At 38.9% G+C, this 13,312-nt stretch overlaps 1 protein-coding gene across 2 annotated transcripts; it reads right to left on the reverse strand.

Annotated features, from left to right (window-relative positions):
* Window positions 1-65: 65 nt before the first annotated feature.
* On the reverse strand, window positions 66-12,475 carry LOC107566053 (sarcalumenin-like). Of its 2 annotated transcripts, none has more exons than XM_016251429.1 (7): window positions 12,378-12,475; window positions 5,264-6,247; window positions 3,762-3,860; window positions 3,452-3,547; window positions 3,212-3,328; window positions 2,871-3,104; window positions 66-1,119 (listed from the first exon to the last, which is right to left on the reverse strand). In XM_016251429.1, exons 1-7 carry the CDS (start codon window positions 12,433-12,435, stop codon window positions 314-316), a joined length of 2,394 nt encoding a protein of 797 aa, XP_016106915.1. In that variant the 5' UTR covers window positions 12,436-12,475; the 3' UTR covers window positions 66-313. The 2 variants fall into 2 exon arrangements, with proteins under 2 accessions (XP_016106915.1, XP_016106914.1); XM_016251428.1 differs by lacking the exon at window positions 12,378-12,475 and adding an exon at window positions 6,453-6,681.
* Between the last annotated feature and the right edge of the window lie 837 nt (window positions 12,476-13,312).

Consider the following 13,312-nt stretch of genomic DNA (forward strand, 5'->3'; position numbering starts at 1 on the left):
ACTTTTAAAACGACATTCAAACAATAAATAAATAAGATTATTTCTTTTGAACAGGTATAAATAAGTAAAATGTTTGCAAGCTGATTTAAATTGGAACAAAAAAAGAAAATGAATAACACAAAAGGAAGAAAAATAGGGCACTGCTTCCCTTCATTCAGGTCTGTTTTATACAGAGTGGTAAAAGTCTCTGTACACACACTGTGTTTAACTGGCTTTCCATTGATTTGAATCTCATCTAAGTATCACTTATAGTCTCTCATCCATCCATTCATTGCTTTGGTGCCACTCTTCCATATTTCCCACCATTCTTCTATTACGGTCTCCTCCAGCGGTTTTGGGGTTTCTCCTTGGTTTCTACAGCTGCCTCTGCCTTGGCTTCCCGTTTCTCTGCCAGACTGCTGAGCAAAGCTGGCAGGTCATCTGTGATGGCCTTCTCGATCTTCTCCAGCAGGCATCCGCCTGACCAGCTGCAGTATGAGGAGAGGAGCTTAAAGCCACTGGGAGGATTGACTCCAAAGAAGTCCCGATACGCCTCCGGTTCTGGCAAGTCGAACTTACTCACATTGGTCTTGGCCAGAATGGACTTGAAGATGTAGAATTTGTCAGGGTCACTGACAATATCGGTGAAAACCTCATGTGGGTCACTAAACCAGCCCAGCTTCTCATAATACGTCTGCAGGTAGCGGTCGACCAGGAGGGCATGGATGCGCACGCGGATGCCATGTTGCCGAATGAAGGCGATCTTGTTTTCTAGACGATTCTCGATTACCTGATTTAGGTCCTCCAGCAAAGAGATCTCTTCACGTTTAAAAAGGTCTCTGTTGGTGTCCGGAGCGTAATCCTGCAGCCAAAATGAGCTCACGTAGACGCGTGGTGGTTCTGTCACGTTAATCAAGGGTGCCATGCTCCAGAAGAGGGCGCCGTACACGCGCATTAGGTCCTGGGTTGTTAAACTGTCAGCCTTGTTGAGGATGATACGGATTTGTGACTCGCGTCCCTTCATCTGTCTGAACAGCATTTCTAGTTCTAATCCGACATCCAGTTTGGTTGGGTCAAACACCAGGAAGATGAGATCAGCACGGTCGATAAACCACTGGCAGACTTCGCTGTAGGGGTACCCTAAAATACAACAACAGAGTTTTAAATGTGTACAAAGCCAGAATGTTTTAGTTATACTAAATATTTGTTCTTATATGTCAGGGTTGAAACTGATTCTTATTAGGGGTGCTCGGATCAGGATTTTTGAGGCCAATCGCCGATCACAGAAAGCAGTATCTGCCGATAACAATCACCGATACCGATATTTTTAAAGCCTTTTTATCATTTATAACTATTTATAGTGATACTCCAATGAACCTGAATTTTTATTTTTGAAAACGGGGGGGAATTCCCCTCTTAGGTGACTCTTGTGAGAGGAGAAGCCACTTTCACACAGGAGAACGCTTTTTTTCTCTCTCTTACGTTATCACAAACTTACCATTGACAGAAATGGTCAGCTCTACTGCCTTTCCTTTTGCATTGAATTCTTTATTACAAGCAATCCTGCAGTCACTTTGTTTTCCTACTTCCACAAGTGTCATCTATTTTTGCCTTGTTTATCTAAAAGGGCTCTTTCCCTTTAAACCTAGCCAAAAAGCCATATGTGTTGACTGTGAAACACAGTAGACTTTATATAATATGCATTCATGGTGTAATTACTACATTTTCGTGTCAATCCATGTTCATATTTACTGCAAACAATGCCCTGTTACTTTAATTTAGGCTTGCAGCTCAGCAAAAATAGACTCGTGCCTAAACGATCTCTGCACTGCAGCAGATGCACCGCTCCTGAACGCACTGCCAGACCGCAACCGTGTGCAGTGAACGCTTTAATCCGTTAACATGAGCGCGGAAAAAATACGCACCACGTGTGCATTGCAAACGGAGAAATGTGAACCTGGCTTTATGTGTGTGCGCTGCGAGTGTGCATGAGCGCTGAATGGTTAAACAATGGCAAGAATTAAAAAGAAATGCAATTTATAAACTTTAGTGACGATGCCACACTGCCTCGACTGTGCAGCTCGCTTGTAGACAGAAGCGATGTGTGGTGATTTGAAGCCATTTGCGTATTTTGAGAGAGAAGGCGAGAGAGAGCGCGTGTGCGGTGATTCACTCGTGCTGTTTGTGAAATTACGTCTCACACAAGGTTTTCGAATGACTTTATAAGTTATTTAATTAAGAAATATTATAATTATTTCACTCGGGCCGGACAGAGATGGTGCCGCTGCATGTCGTGCCAAACCTCTCACGGCAGCGTCATCAGCTTGAGATCAGTTTTTTTGAGATCGACCTTTTTAGAGACCGCCGATCAGTCATCCCAACGTGATTATCGGCCGATAGCGATCGGTAGCCGATCAATCGGAGCACCCCTAATTCTTATGCACTAGCCAATTCTGGGGAAATGCTATATATTAATAACTACTTATTCAGTGGTGCTACAGAACCACTAGTGAATATACAGTGTAAAACAAACAGCATGACCAATGAAGTACTGTTTTTTTTCTATTTTAAAATGATGGTAAAATTAAATTTTCAGCATCATTACTCAAGTCTTCACGGTTGCATGATCCTTCAGGAATCATTCTAATATGCTGATCTGCTGCTCAAGAAACATTTCTTATTATTATCATTGTTTAAATCAGTTGTGCCGCTTAATATTTTTGTAAACTGTGATGCATTTTTTCAGGATTCTCTGATAGAAACTTCAAAAGAACTGTATTTATTGGAAATAGAAATCCTTTGTGACATTATAAACGTCTTTACTTTCACTTTTGATCAATTTGTTCATACCAAACTCTTTTTTCGAGTCTTTGTGAATATTGTATTCTCACCTCTCTCTTGTTGTTTGCGGTTCTCAATGATTCCAGGCGTGTCCACAAAGGTGACGCGCTCCAAGAGTTTGTGCGGCATCTCAATTCCAACCAGCTTTTCCAGAAACCCCTGGCCAAACCTCTCCAGTGGTGAGAAAGAGCGGGAACTGTCTGCCGCCATGACAATGCCCTCAATGGTACGAAACTTCTCACCATGCATCAGTACAGTGTATTCTGAGGTTGTGGGCTCAGCTCCTGAGAGAAGGCAAAAGAGAGTGAGATGAAGGAACATATAATTAATATTTAATTGTATAACAGCTCATTTCATTTTACAATCATTCATTTGATGATTGATTGCTTACCAGTGTAAAGCTGTTGTGAAGTGTCATCGAGACCCAGAAGATAATTGATCATGGAAGACTTGCCAACACTCCAAGGACCCAGGAACAGGACCATGGGCTTAGATGTGATCTCTGCATCTGAACAATGTGAAGAAAACAGAGAGTTCAACTGAGGATAGTTCATTTAGATCCTTTTCATGGTAGAAGAGCAGTAGTCTGGAATGATGTTTTAAAACTGAATCCAATATCAAAAGATGTTACCTGACACTTCATGCTGCCTGAGCTCATTGTATTTGTAGGCCTTGTCCAAGGGTTTAATTGCAGTGTTGTAGACATGCTGCAGCTTCTTCAGAGCATCTATGAGAGGTAGAGTTGATGAAATTATGTTAGAAACTGACTCATTCTGCTACTTCAAAAGTTACCTATTTACCATTCGGAGATTTTGGTGAAGCTAAATTGCGATTGGTTAATGAAATAACTGGCCTCGTATGGTACATACTTTATTGCCCAGAAAGGTAATACTTTCTTCTTTTTTCATATATATATTTTTTATTTTCATTATATGACTCACCAACAAATTCCTTTGAAGGTTCAGCTGTTGCCAGACGCAGCGTCTCTTCAATGTGAGACTGATCTCTTGTGGCAGGACCTGAGGGGGTTGTTTTCTCCACTGCCAGAGAAAAACAGCCAATCAAAATTCTAAATTAGCATAAAACATGAAGCTCATATCATCATAACATTTTCTTTCTTGTGGACACACAGAACAAGGTTATTATTATTTTGCATTTTAAAAATGTGTAAAATACTATTTTAAAAATGTACTTTACATTTCACTTTCTAGGTAAACCTTTTCGTTTTATTTTGTGGACATATTTCTAAATTGGTTCCATGTAATTTATCTTTATTTTTATTATTTCCAGCTAAGAAGTCTGTTGTGGAATCAACCGAACATTGCCAGAATTTAGATTTACATCTGAAGTAAACAAGATCTCTGAGGAAAGAAGCTGCATCTGTATTTACACAAGAATCACAATCACAGGAAACAATGTATCAGCTCAATGTGTTGCTTGTTTATTTTAGTGCGCAGCTGACCTACACAAATGGTGATGTTCTAGTTATGGTTTCATGCTGGCACGCTAGTTTCAGCCATATTATCTGCATCAGTGTGATGTGTTCTACCCAACAGATATACACTTCCATTTTTGTTGATTGTCATTTCAGTTATTTTTCTTATTGCCGTTTTAGTTTAGTTTTATTTTTTTCCATTATTTATTTTTATTTATTATTTTACGTTTACATACTTTTTTTCAATCAATAGTGTTTAACTCAGTTTTCAAAAATAACCAGAATACAGCTGTCATGTTGGATCCATCTACTGTGACATGTACATCAACCATCTATTTGAAGCCAGTCAAGCACGATCAATGTTCTATTAAAAGCATCTGAAACATTTCTTCCCTATTACAAAACTGTCCTCCATGCAGGCCAGAGAACATATTGTTATGAATGGCAATGGACTTGTGCCAGGGGTTATTTCTGTTAGGTTATTTTGATGGTGGGTTTATTCCTGTGCCACCTTCGACCAAAGTATCAGGTGGAGAAACACGAGGAACTGACTTCACAATAGTGTCCAACTCTGCCCCCTGGCGACGGGACAACAATATAGCTCCTCTCTGGTTGTTTCCACTATAATTGGCTTTAACAAGTGGCTTTATGATGATTCTGAAGCTTTTAAATATATTCACTTTAGATTAGTATAAAAGTGCATTAGCATTTTTTTTCTCAAAAGTCACTTTCAAACCAAGCAGCTTTCTGTTGGTCAATGTACAAACCAAACTGAACATTAGCAAAATCTGCAGAGTAAAATGTTTTGCCCTCACGAGAAATTCCTGATTGCATGGATTCTTATTTAAGTGACTGGACTGACTCCCTCAGAACTTTGTTTAGTGAATATACGTGTACAAAATCCAGAACTTGTGATTTTACAAATTTATTTCTAATAGATTTTAGAATTTCAACAATTATTACCATGAAATGTCCAATGTTATTTATGCTAAATGATTCCTATTGTACCTTTCGGAGACGCTTTGGTTGCTGGTACATCATCTGACACTTCTTCCACCTTTACTTCTTCAGCAGGTGCAGAAACATCTTCTTGGACCATAATTTGTTCTGGAGTTGGTTCCTCAAGCTCCTCAGTCACCTCTTGGGATAATTCAACAATATCTGCTACTAGTTCCTCGGCAGCTTCTGTTTCCACCATTTCTACAAAGGCTTCTGGTTCTTCTACAGATTGTTCCTCTTCGGCAACCTCTGGAGCTCCTTCTTCTTCTGTTACAGATTCCTTTTCTTTAGCTTCTTCCTCCCTTACCTCTTCTGATTTCTCTTCCACTTGCTCTTCAAGCTGAGGAACCGCATCTGCCTCCTCTTCTGTCTGAGAAGCCTCTTCGTCCTCACTTGCCTCTTCTTGAATCTGAAGAACCTCCTCCTCAACTACCTCCTCTTCAGTCTGAGAAAGTTCCTCTTCTTCACCTTCTTCATCTTCAGTCTGAAGAACCTCCTCTTCCTCAACCACCTCCTCATCGGTCTGAGAAACTTCCTTGTCGTCCTCTTCCACAGATTCCTCAACAACCATTTGTGATTCTATATCACTGTTTACCTCTGAGATCTCCTCCTCCTTCACGTCTTCGCGTGCCTCCTCAAGAACTTCCTCTTCCACCACTTCATTAGATTCGTCTAACTCAACTTCTGCCTCCTCTTCCTGTGCCTCCTCCTCAAATATCTCTTCAGAAGAGGTTTCCTCTTGACTCAACTCCTCAGATTTATCTTCTGAAGCAGCCTCCTTCTCCTCTTCATCCTCATTAGAACTGACATCTTCTGCCGTGGTGTCAATTTGTGCACCAGTGCCACAGGGTTGGCACACAGGTCTGTTCGGTGCTGGGGTGTCATTGGAGGAGCTCTGGCTTATATCCTCTGTGCCATCACAGCAGTTGAACAGCTCGCCTTCAGACTTCAGCTGGAACGGCACAAGCGGCTCAGTCTCAGAATCCACTGCATCTGCAGAGGAAAAACAATAATATTAACCAAAATGTGATGGTGGTATATAACTCACATTCATACAGAATGAACAATCATACTTGATATTACAACATAATGGTGAGAAAAATGATCATGAGTTCAATAAAAAAAAATTTTACCAAAACACCATGAAAGTTTTCATTTAGCTGAAAACCAAAACCAAAAATAGTGTTTCAGTAATTACATTTGGGTAGTTGGGTAATTGATTTGGTACTCTGTTTAGGGTGTCGTGCATCATTTTTGGTGAAGGTGAAGTGCGTCCACACTGCTGACACGTTCACCTGTTGTAGTTTATCCACGATGTGTGCACAAAATGGTTGCTGACACATTCAAAATGCATCGTTGGAGAAATGTTAACCGTCTTGGTCAATGATGGGCAAACTTGGCCCTTCCAGGCCACTTTCCTGCAGAAATTTGATCCAACCCTGATATGACTCACCTGCCTGTAGCCTTCTAGTAGTCTTGAAGACAACGATTAGCTGGTTCAGGTGTGTTTGATTAGGGTTGGAGCTAACCTCTGAAGGAAAGTGGCCTGGAAGGGCCAAGTTTGCCCACCCCTGGTCTTGGTCAATGATTTTGGCCCTCCAAAAGTATTTCGACCAAAACGGAAAATTATTTTCTCAGCCAAATATTTTTGTTTGCCAAAATTTTGGTGCATCACTAGTACTAGCATCACTGTCCTCCACATAATATCACTTCCTCTGAAGAAAGTTATCTGATGCCATAGGTATAACATTAGCATTAGCTTTCTGTGTTGGAGACAGTATCATTCAGTGCAAACCCTGCTCCAACACACCTGTCTGTAATTATCGCTGGTGCATGCGTGTTTGATTAGGGTTGGAGCTGAGCTTTGCAGGAAGGTAAATCTCCAAGAACAGGATTGTGCATGCCCCTGATCTACAATGCCACAGCAACTCAAACAAAGTAATACCATGGTTACTATCCTCAATCATGTACAGAACCATATCTTAAAATGGTATAGCTTTAATAATGTGGTTTATGGATTTGAACATGATTTGGTGGTAGAGCTGCTTTGGTGCAAATGTGTGAGTCTGTGGCAATGACCCATCTCTGTGATTCATGTGGCGATGTATGCTCTCGATGAGAGCTAAATGCTTTTCATGTGAATCACATCCTGAAATAGGGTGCAGAGCTGGCATGAGAAGAGAACGCCAAGTCATTTTTGTTCATGTGGATCATCAGAGCAGGGTTTATTGTTCATACTGTCATCCGGCGTGGCGGCTCTGATATAGGTGTTAGCATGGTAGCTTTGTACCGGATTTCCACCTCTAGTTTTAATGTCAAATGCTTCCATTGAAAAGTACAGCTCTGCTTTTAAACAAATACTCATCAAATTGTAAATAATGATGCATTAATTAGTAATTTTTGCAGACTGAAGTGTTTTCTGTACACAGCCATTTCAGTGGCATACAAAATGTAATCCATATCAAAGTGTAAAAAAAATCACATTCAAAAGCGCTTTTTTGACTTAATGCTAAATTACCCTCAAAAGACAAATCCTCAATTCATTAAGTGTCTTAGCCATACACTTAAGCAATGGTTCAACAACATACTGACAGCAGATGGCACCAGTGTCTATAGTTAGTTCAGATAAACCTCTTCCACCTTTGGCATTTGACCACTTGCTTGTAAAAATGCTCTCTGACAGGCTTTATGTGTTCCTTAGAAGTCTCTAATTAATTGAATTGGCTCTAGTCACTGTAAATGCGATATGTTTTGAGCACTTAGACACATGCTCACACACCCAGGAGAGCTTTATTTAGGCCAAAGACATGAGTGCAAGAGTGTCATCAATGCAACCGTGCGACATTTTGAAGGCCTAAGGCCATGTTTCTGTCATAAGAGTTACTCTTTACTTCTAGCTTGCAATCTTTACTGGTCCATGTTTATGGTTACATAATTGTTGAACAGCTCATATTCTGCTCCATATCATAGTCTGCCGTGTTGATAGAATTAAATTAGAGCCAGTTCAAGGGGTAGGAAAGAGCAACAATGCTACGCTCTCCAAGGACCATCCCAATCCACACAGGTATTATTTTGTAGACAATGGCTGGGGAGCTTTCAGCCACAGTGGAGAAGGGACATTTGTTTGTCTCAGGTGACTCCTGTTGAAATAATAGCACCAGTCCTTGTAAACTACCCCAAAATGAAACCAACCAACCATTTGATAATACAAGATCATCTGCATTTTTCCAGTAAGGTCTAAGTGACGAAATGATAGTTTATCAAACACCACTGCCTTGTAATTTTCTTCAAAATATAAAACACAACCCTCATTTCGTTTTCATTTAAAAAATATTAAACATTAATATGTGGTTTAGGTAATATGTGCACATATATTCTGATTATATTCACTGTATAGCCTATAATAAAATGAAATATGACAAGCACAGCTCTGCCTTTTTTGTTAAATGTCAGTTTTAATTAACAATAATAGCCATTATAAAAGAATAAGTATAAAGAGACTTATGTAATAGGAAATAAAGACAAAAGCAAACAATTCGGTCAAATGTATGCAACAAAGCCAGCCTTGTATTACGATTAATAAATAAATAATTTATTGAACATAACTTTGTGCTCAGCCAAAACGATATGACCTGGAAGAAATAATAGATTCATGAGACCAAAGATTGCCTGTTAACAAATTTTACCTCATGTTTAACCACTACCAGAGACATCAGAGCCAGTGGCAAATATCAGAAGGACTAGCCGAGGTGAGACTGCTCTCGGCGGATACATGAGCGCTGAGCGCCCGGTGATCGCGTGGCGCTACGTCTAAGTAATCGGCGAAGCAAATTTTAAAATAGGCGCTATCTTTATAAATAAACTACAGATTTAAGTTTTAAACAACTACATTCTCGCCTGAAATACTCTTAGAACTGCATTTCATGACACAATAACAGTAATATTTTGACAATTATGCGGGTTTTCTCCTTCGCCATTAACGCTCGCTGGTTGGTGTGAAATGCATTCTGGGATACCTGGCTGCCTCAAGTTCGCACAAGTCACCTCTGGATGCATCCTTCATAAAAGGGGCGGAGCAAGAACACATCCGGGGATTTGAACTGTACTTGGCTAGATGTGAACTATGACGTTTCACAAGTCCACAAGAACACAAGTACAGACAAGAACGCATATTGGGTGTTTCTAAAACGGAAAGCTGCATCCTACCGAGGCTGTGTCCTTCCTAGTTCAGTCCTTCAGAGGCTTGTAGGCTAGAGTCCTCCTCTGCATTAAATGCTAGAATGAGACAGTCTAGTAAGTGCACGTGGCTACGTCACATAAGTTCCTGCCCTCACCGTCATGGCACGAAAATACAAATAAAACTTAGTTTTGGAGACGTTTGATGATGTGGCAGCCGAGATATGCAGCCTTCTATTTGAGAAACACCCATCGAGAAACGGCTTGATTCTTGAGTGAATGAGTCTTTTGAGCCGGTTCTTTTCAGTGAATCACATCATAGCACAACCTGTAAAATCTGAAATATATCGACACTTTAAAAAAATTATATTTATTATTGAAATTATCTCAACATTTGATAACAGCATTGTATTTATTTTTTCTTATATTTCTTCAAAATAATTATTTATTTTTCTGAACTGGAATTATGAAAATTTCTAATGTTTCCCATTTAGACCAACATAAACACACAAATAACTGCTTCATCAGTGCTTATAGATTTAACTATTGACCATTTGTATTCCAATTAGTTTTTTTTGGTTTAACCCAATCTCATGAGAAAGCACAACTATTTTACGAAGTGACGATATAGCATTAATTTGTACGACGTGATTTATGTAAATATATCATTTTTAGAAAAAAGAAAAAAAAACCTTGAAAGTCCACCCCTAAAACTAACAAAATGTAAAATAGTTATGAATTTTTTTTGAAAGTGCTGATTTGGTTTCATGTATTTGTTTATGCATGGCTGTGTGTTTTAGAGTACGCCTACGTACGACTTGCTGATGTAAGTATTGTGTGTGTTTTATTTGTTTGTATAGCAACATGGTTTACTCTGGCTTGCAAGTAATGTCTCTGTACGGTTGGCTGGTGTGAGTGGACTGTAACAGGGAAAGACCCGATGCTAAAACAGGCCACATACAGTAGCATGGCAGGACAGAAGCTTTAAGTCCTACTGTTAACATAATGGTTGCCCCTACAAGGCCTGCAAGACAGAAATAAATAGTGATTGAGACAGTAGCGTTATGACAGCAGCTGTGGACTGTAAGTGTATATGTGGATAGAAAATACAAGGGGGCATGTTAGCGGAGCCGTGAAGCATGACCACGCAACTGCTTGACGAACAGTGTCTGATTTCATGGTGCACTCTAGGCCTGACCAGGCCTGACAGCACAGACGCAAAAAGAACAATGCAAGGACAGACAAGGATAATACAGGAAGAATCTACAGTCTCTAATTAGCTGACCAACAGTAACCGTTTTTCTTTGACTAGAGACAAAGGATTCCAACAATCACAAAGTCAATGAATAGGAATTTTAAATAACAAGATATAAGAATTAATATTCGAATTTGTAATAATAATGTTATCCACTCAAGAGAATGAGGAAAAATTATCTTTTTTTTTTGTCTTATTTTCATGTGAATTAATAATGCTCTATTAACTTACAATTTTTTTTTAAATGCAATTCATACATAGAGTGACTTTAATACACCTCTTCTATGATGAGCATGTTTTTAATTTCTCAGGGTGATATAATTAAAATAATTAAATTCTTGTAGCGAAAACTTTATTAAGTAGTTTGATGTGTTTTATTATCATTACTTCTACAATAATAAAAAATGGCTGCACTGATTATTAATATTTGAAAAACATCTGTCTTCCAATTCAAAGTTATTTGCTGTTACTGATAAAGTCATGTGGTGCAACCAGCATGCAGAAAAAAATTAGATATAAAATAGAAAACGAACGTGTGTCAAGGTCAATCAATCTCATTAAAAAAATTGAAATATGACAAAGCAAGGTTAGTTCAGGTCATGTGGTGCAACTCCCCAAAATATTAATAATTCGTGACAATTGTAAAATTTTACTTTTAAAAGTATATCTAAAAACTTTTAAAAGTCTATGTAACTAAAATTAATATAAAATGTATATTTCAAGAAATGTGTGAAGAAGAATTTTCAAAGATTTTTACTTTTCTTTATCATGGACACACTTATCAGTCATTGACCTGTAAAAATGTGTGTTGATGATTAAGATGTATGAACCAATGAAACTTATTATTTGAGATTTATTGTAGTTTTTGAATGTTTTTTTTTATTTTTACTGTTCATATTTGTTATTTGTCATTTTTATTTGTTTTGTACATTTTTTAAATGTACAGTTTTTATTCATTTTTATTTCACTTTTAGTTTTTTAATACACCAAGTTAAACTAAATGAAAATGAGATATTTGCCTTGTCATGTAGGCTATTTGCAATTAAAGGGTTTTATATATTTTATTTTGTTTCAGTTAACGTTCAGGTAATTTCAACCAACAATTTTTGTTTTTGTTTTAGATAATTATAATAATCCTGGTGTAAAGTGAACACAGCAGATGTCAGAAGTTACATAATTCAACGGAGTAATAAGAAAGGCGGTCATTCAGTTTTTCAGGGCTTTGTGTGTCTATACAAAGCTCTGAATCAGCAAGAACGACTCCCAGAAACACTTTTTCCAGCACTACACATACAGTTCATGCCATCCAGAAACTCAAATTCAGTTGTACTGAACATACTGTACTTAATGACTCTTAGTGAACGAATCAAAGAACAATTAGACTAACTTAGATATTCAAGTTCATAAATACAACAATAAGACAAGAAACCCCACGTGTTATATACATTCTGTAAACTGTACACTTCTCCATATACACTCAATGAATACAAGCAGGCACAGATGCAGTGACACTCATCTTCACCAAGGACAAGCAAGCTGATCTAGGATTTCAGACACTTATCTTGAGGCCTAATACTCCCAGGCGAATACCCAATCATTGTCACTAAGTTCTGCTGCATAGATTCAGAAGTCACCTGCAGCTGTTAGTTCAGCAGTCCACCTGCATTCAAATCCAGTTTTTAAATGTCTTACCTGCAGTGGCGAGTGCCAGTAGAGGCAGCAGGCAGCAGACGGGGAGGAAAAGCCTCATTTTGACTGCCAGGACTGCCTGGGTCCCTTCTCAGGCTATATATACCCCCGGAGAGAGGCAAGAGGGCATGTGGAGGGTCTGGGGGTGGGGCGGCGCTCACGGACATAGGAGCATTTGCACAAGAGTCAGCACTGGGTGCAGCTGCTTTCTCCAATCAGATGGCCTTTAACCTTTGCCTATTTGTAACCGTTTCTGGGTAACCGGGTTTAATAATCTGGAGGAAGATTCAGTTGTCTGGTGAGGGGGACCAAATGTGGTCACTTAAAACATAAAAAAGAACTTTGTTGAGGTGAATTTAATTTTAGTGCCTCAAGCGACCACCAGATGGCGCGGTTTTATTGACGACGTTTACACTATCAAAAAAAAAAAACAGTTCTAAAAATACCAGTTTTACCTTGTTTTGTTTGGACATTATAACGTGGTAATACAACTTACTTTGAGACCTGGTATTTTTGGACCTTATTGCGCCATATATCATAGTGCATGAATATAATCATTCAATAATCTTTCAGTACTCTACCATTAGACTAAAATACTTTTTTAGGCTAATTTACACAGAAACATCTTAAGAAATATTTGGCGGACGAAATAGAAATCCAGGTGAATATAGACTAAGCTACATGTCGCGAACTTTTTCCAAATTAATGTCTTTAAAGTAAGCAAAGTAAGTGTGCTTTTTCTTTTTCTTTTTTTTCTTTCACACAACAGAAGTCGAGACGGCTTTCACGCCGTGAGAACGACGTCGTTACGCACGTCTCCGTGAGGGGGCGGGGTCTCACAGCAGGGCGGGGCGGAGGGAGAATAATACAGTAATCTGCGCGCGCGAGAGAGAGAGAGAGAGAGAGAGAGAGAGAGAGAGAGAGAGAGAGAGAGAGAC

This window comes from Sinocyclocheilus grahami, unplaced genomic scaffold, assembly GCF_001515645.1.
Source record: "Sinocyclocheilus grahami isolate Dianchi unplaced genomic scaffold, SAMN03320097.WGS_v1.1 scaffold1042.1, whole genome shotgun sequence".
In the NCBI taxonomy this organism is placed as follows: domain Eukaryota; kingdom Metazoa; phylum Chordata; class Actinopteri; order Cypriniformes; family Cyprinidae; genus Sinocyclocheilus; species Sinocyclocheilus grahami.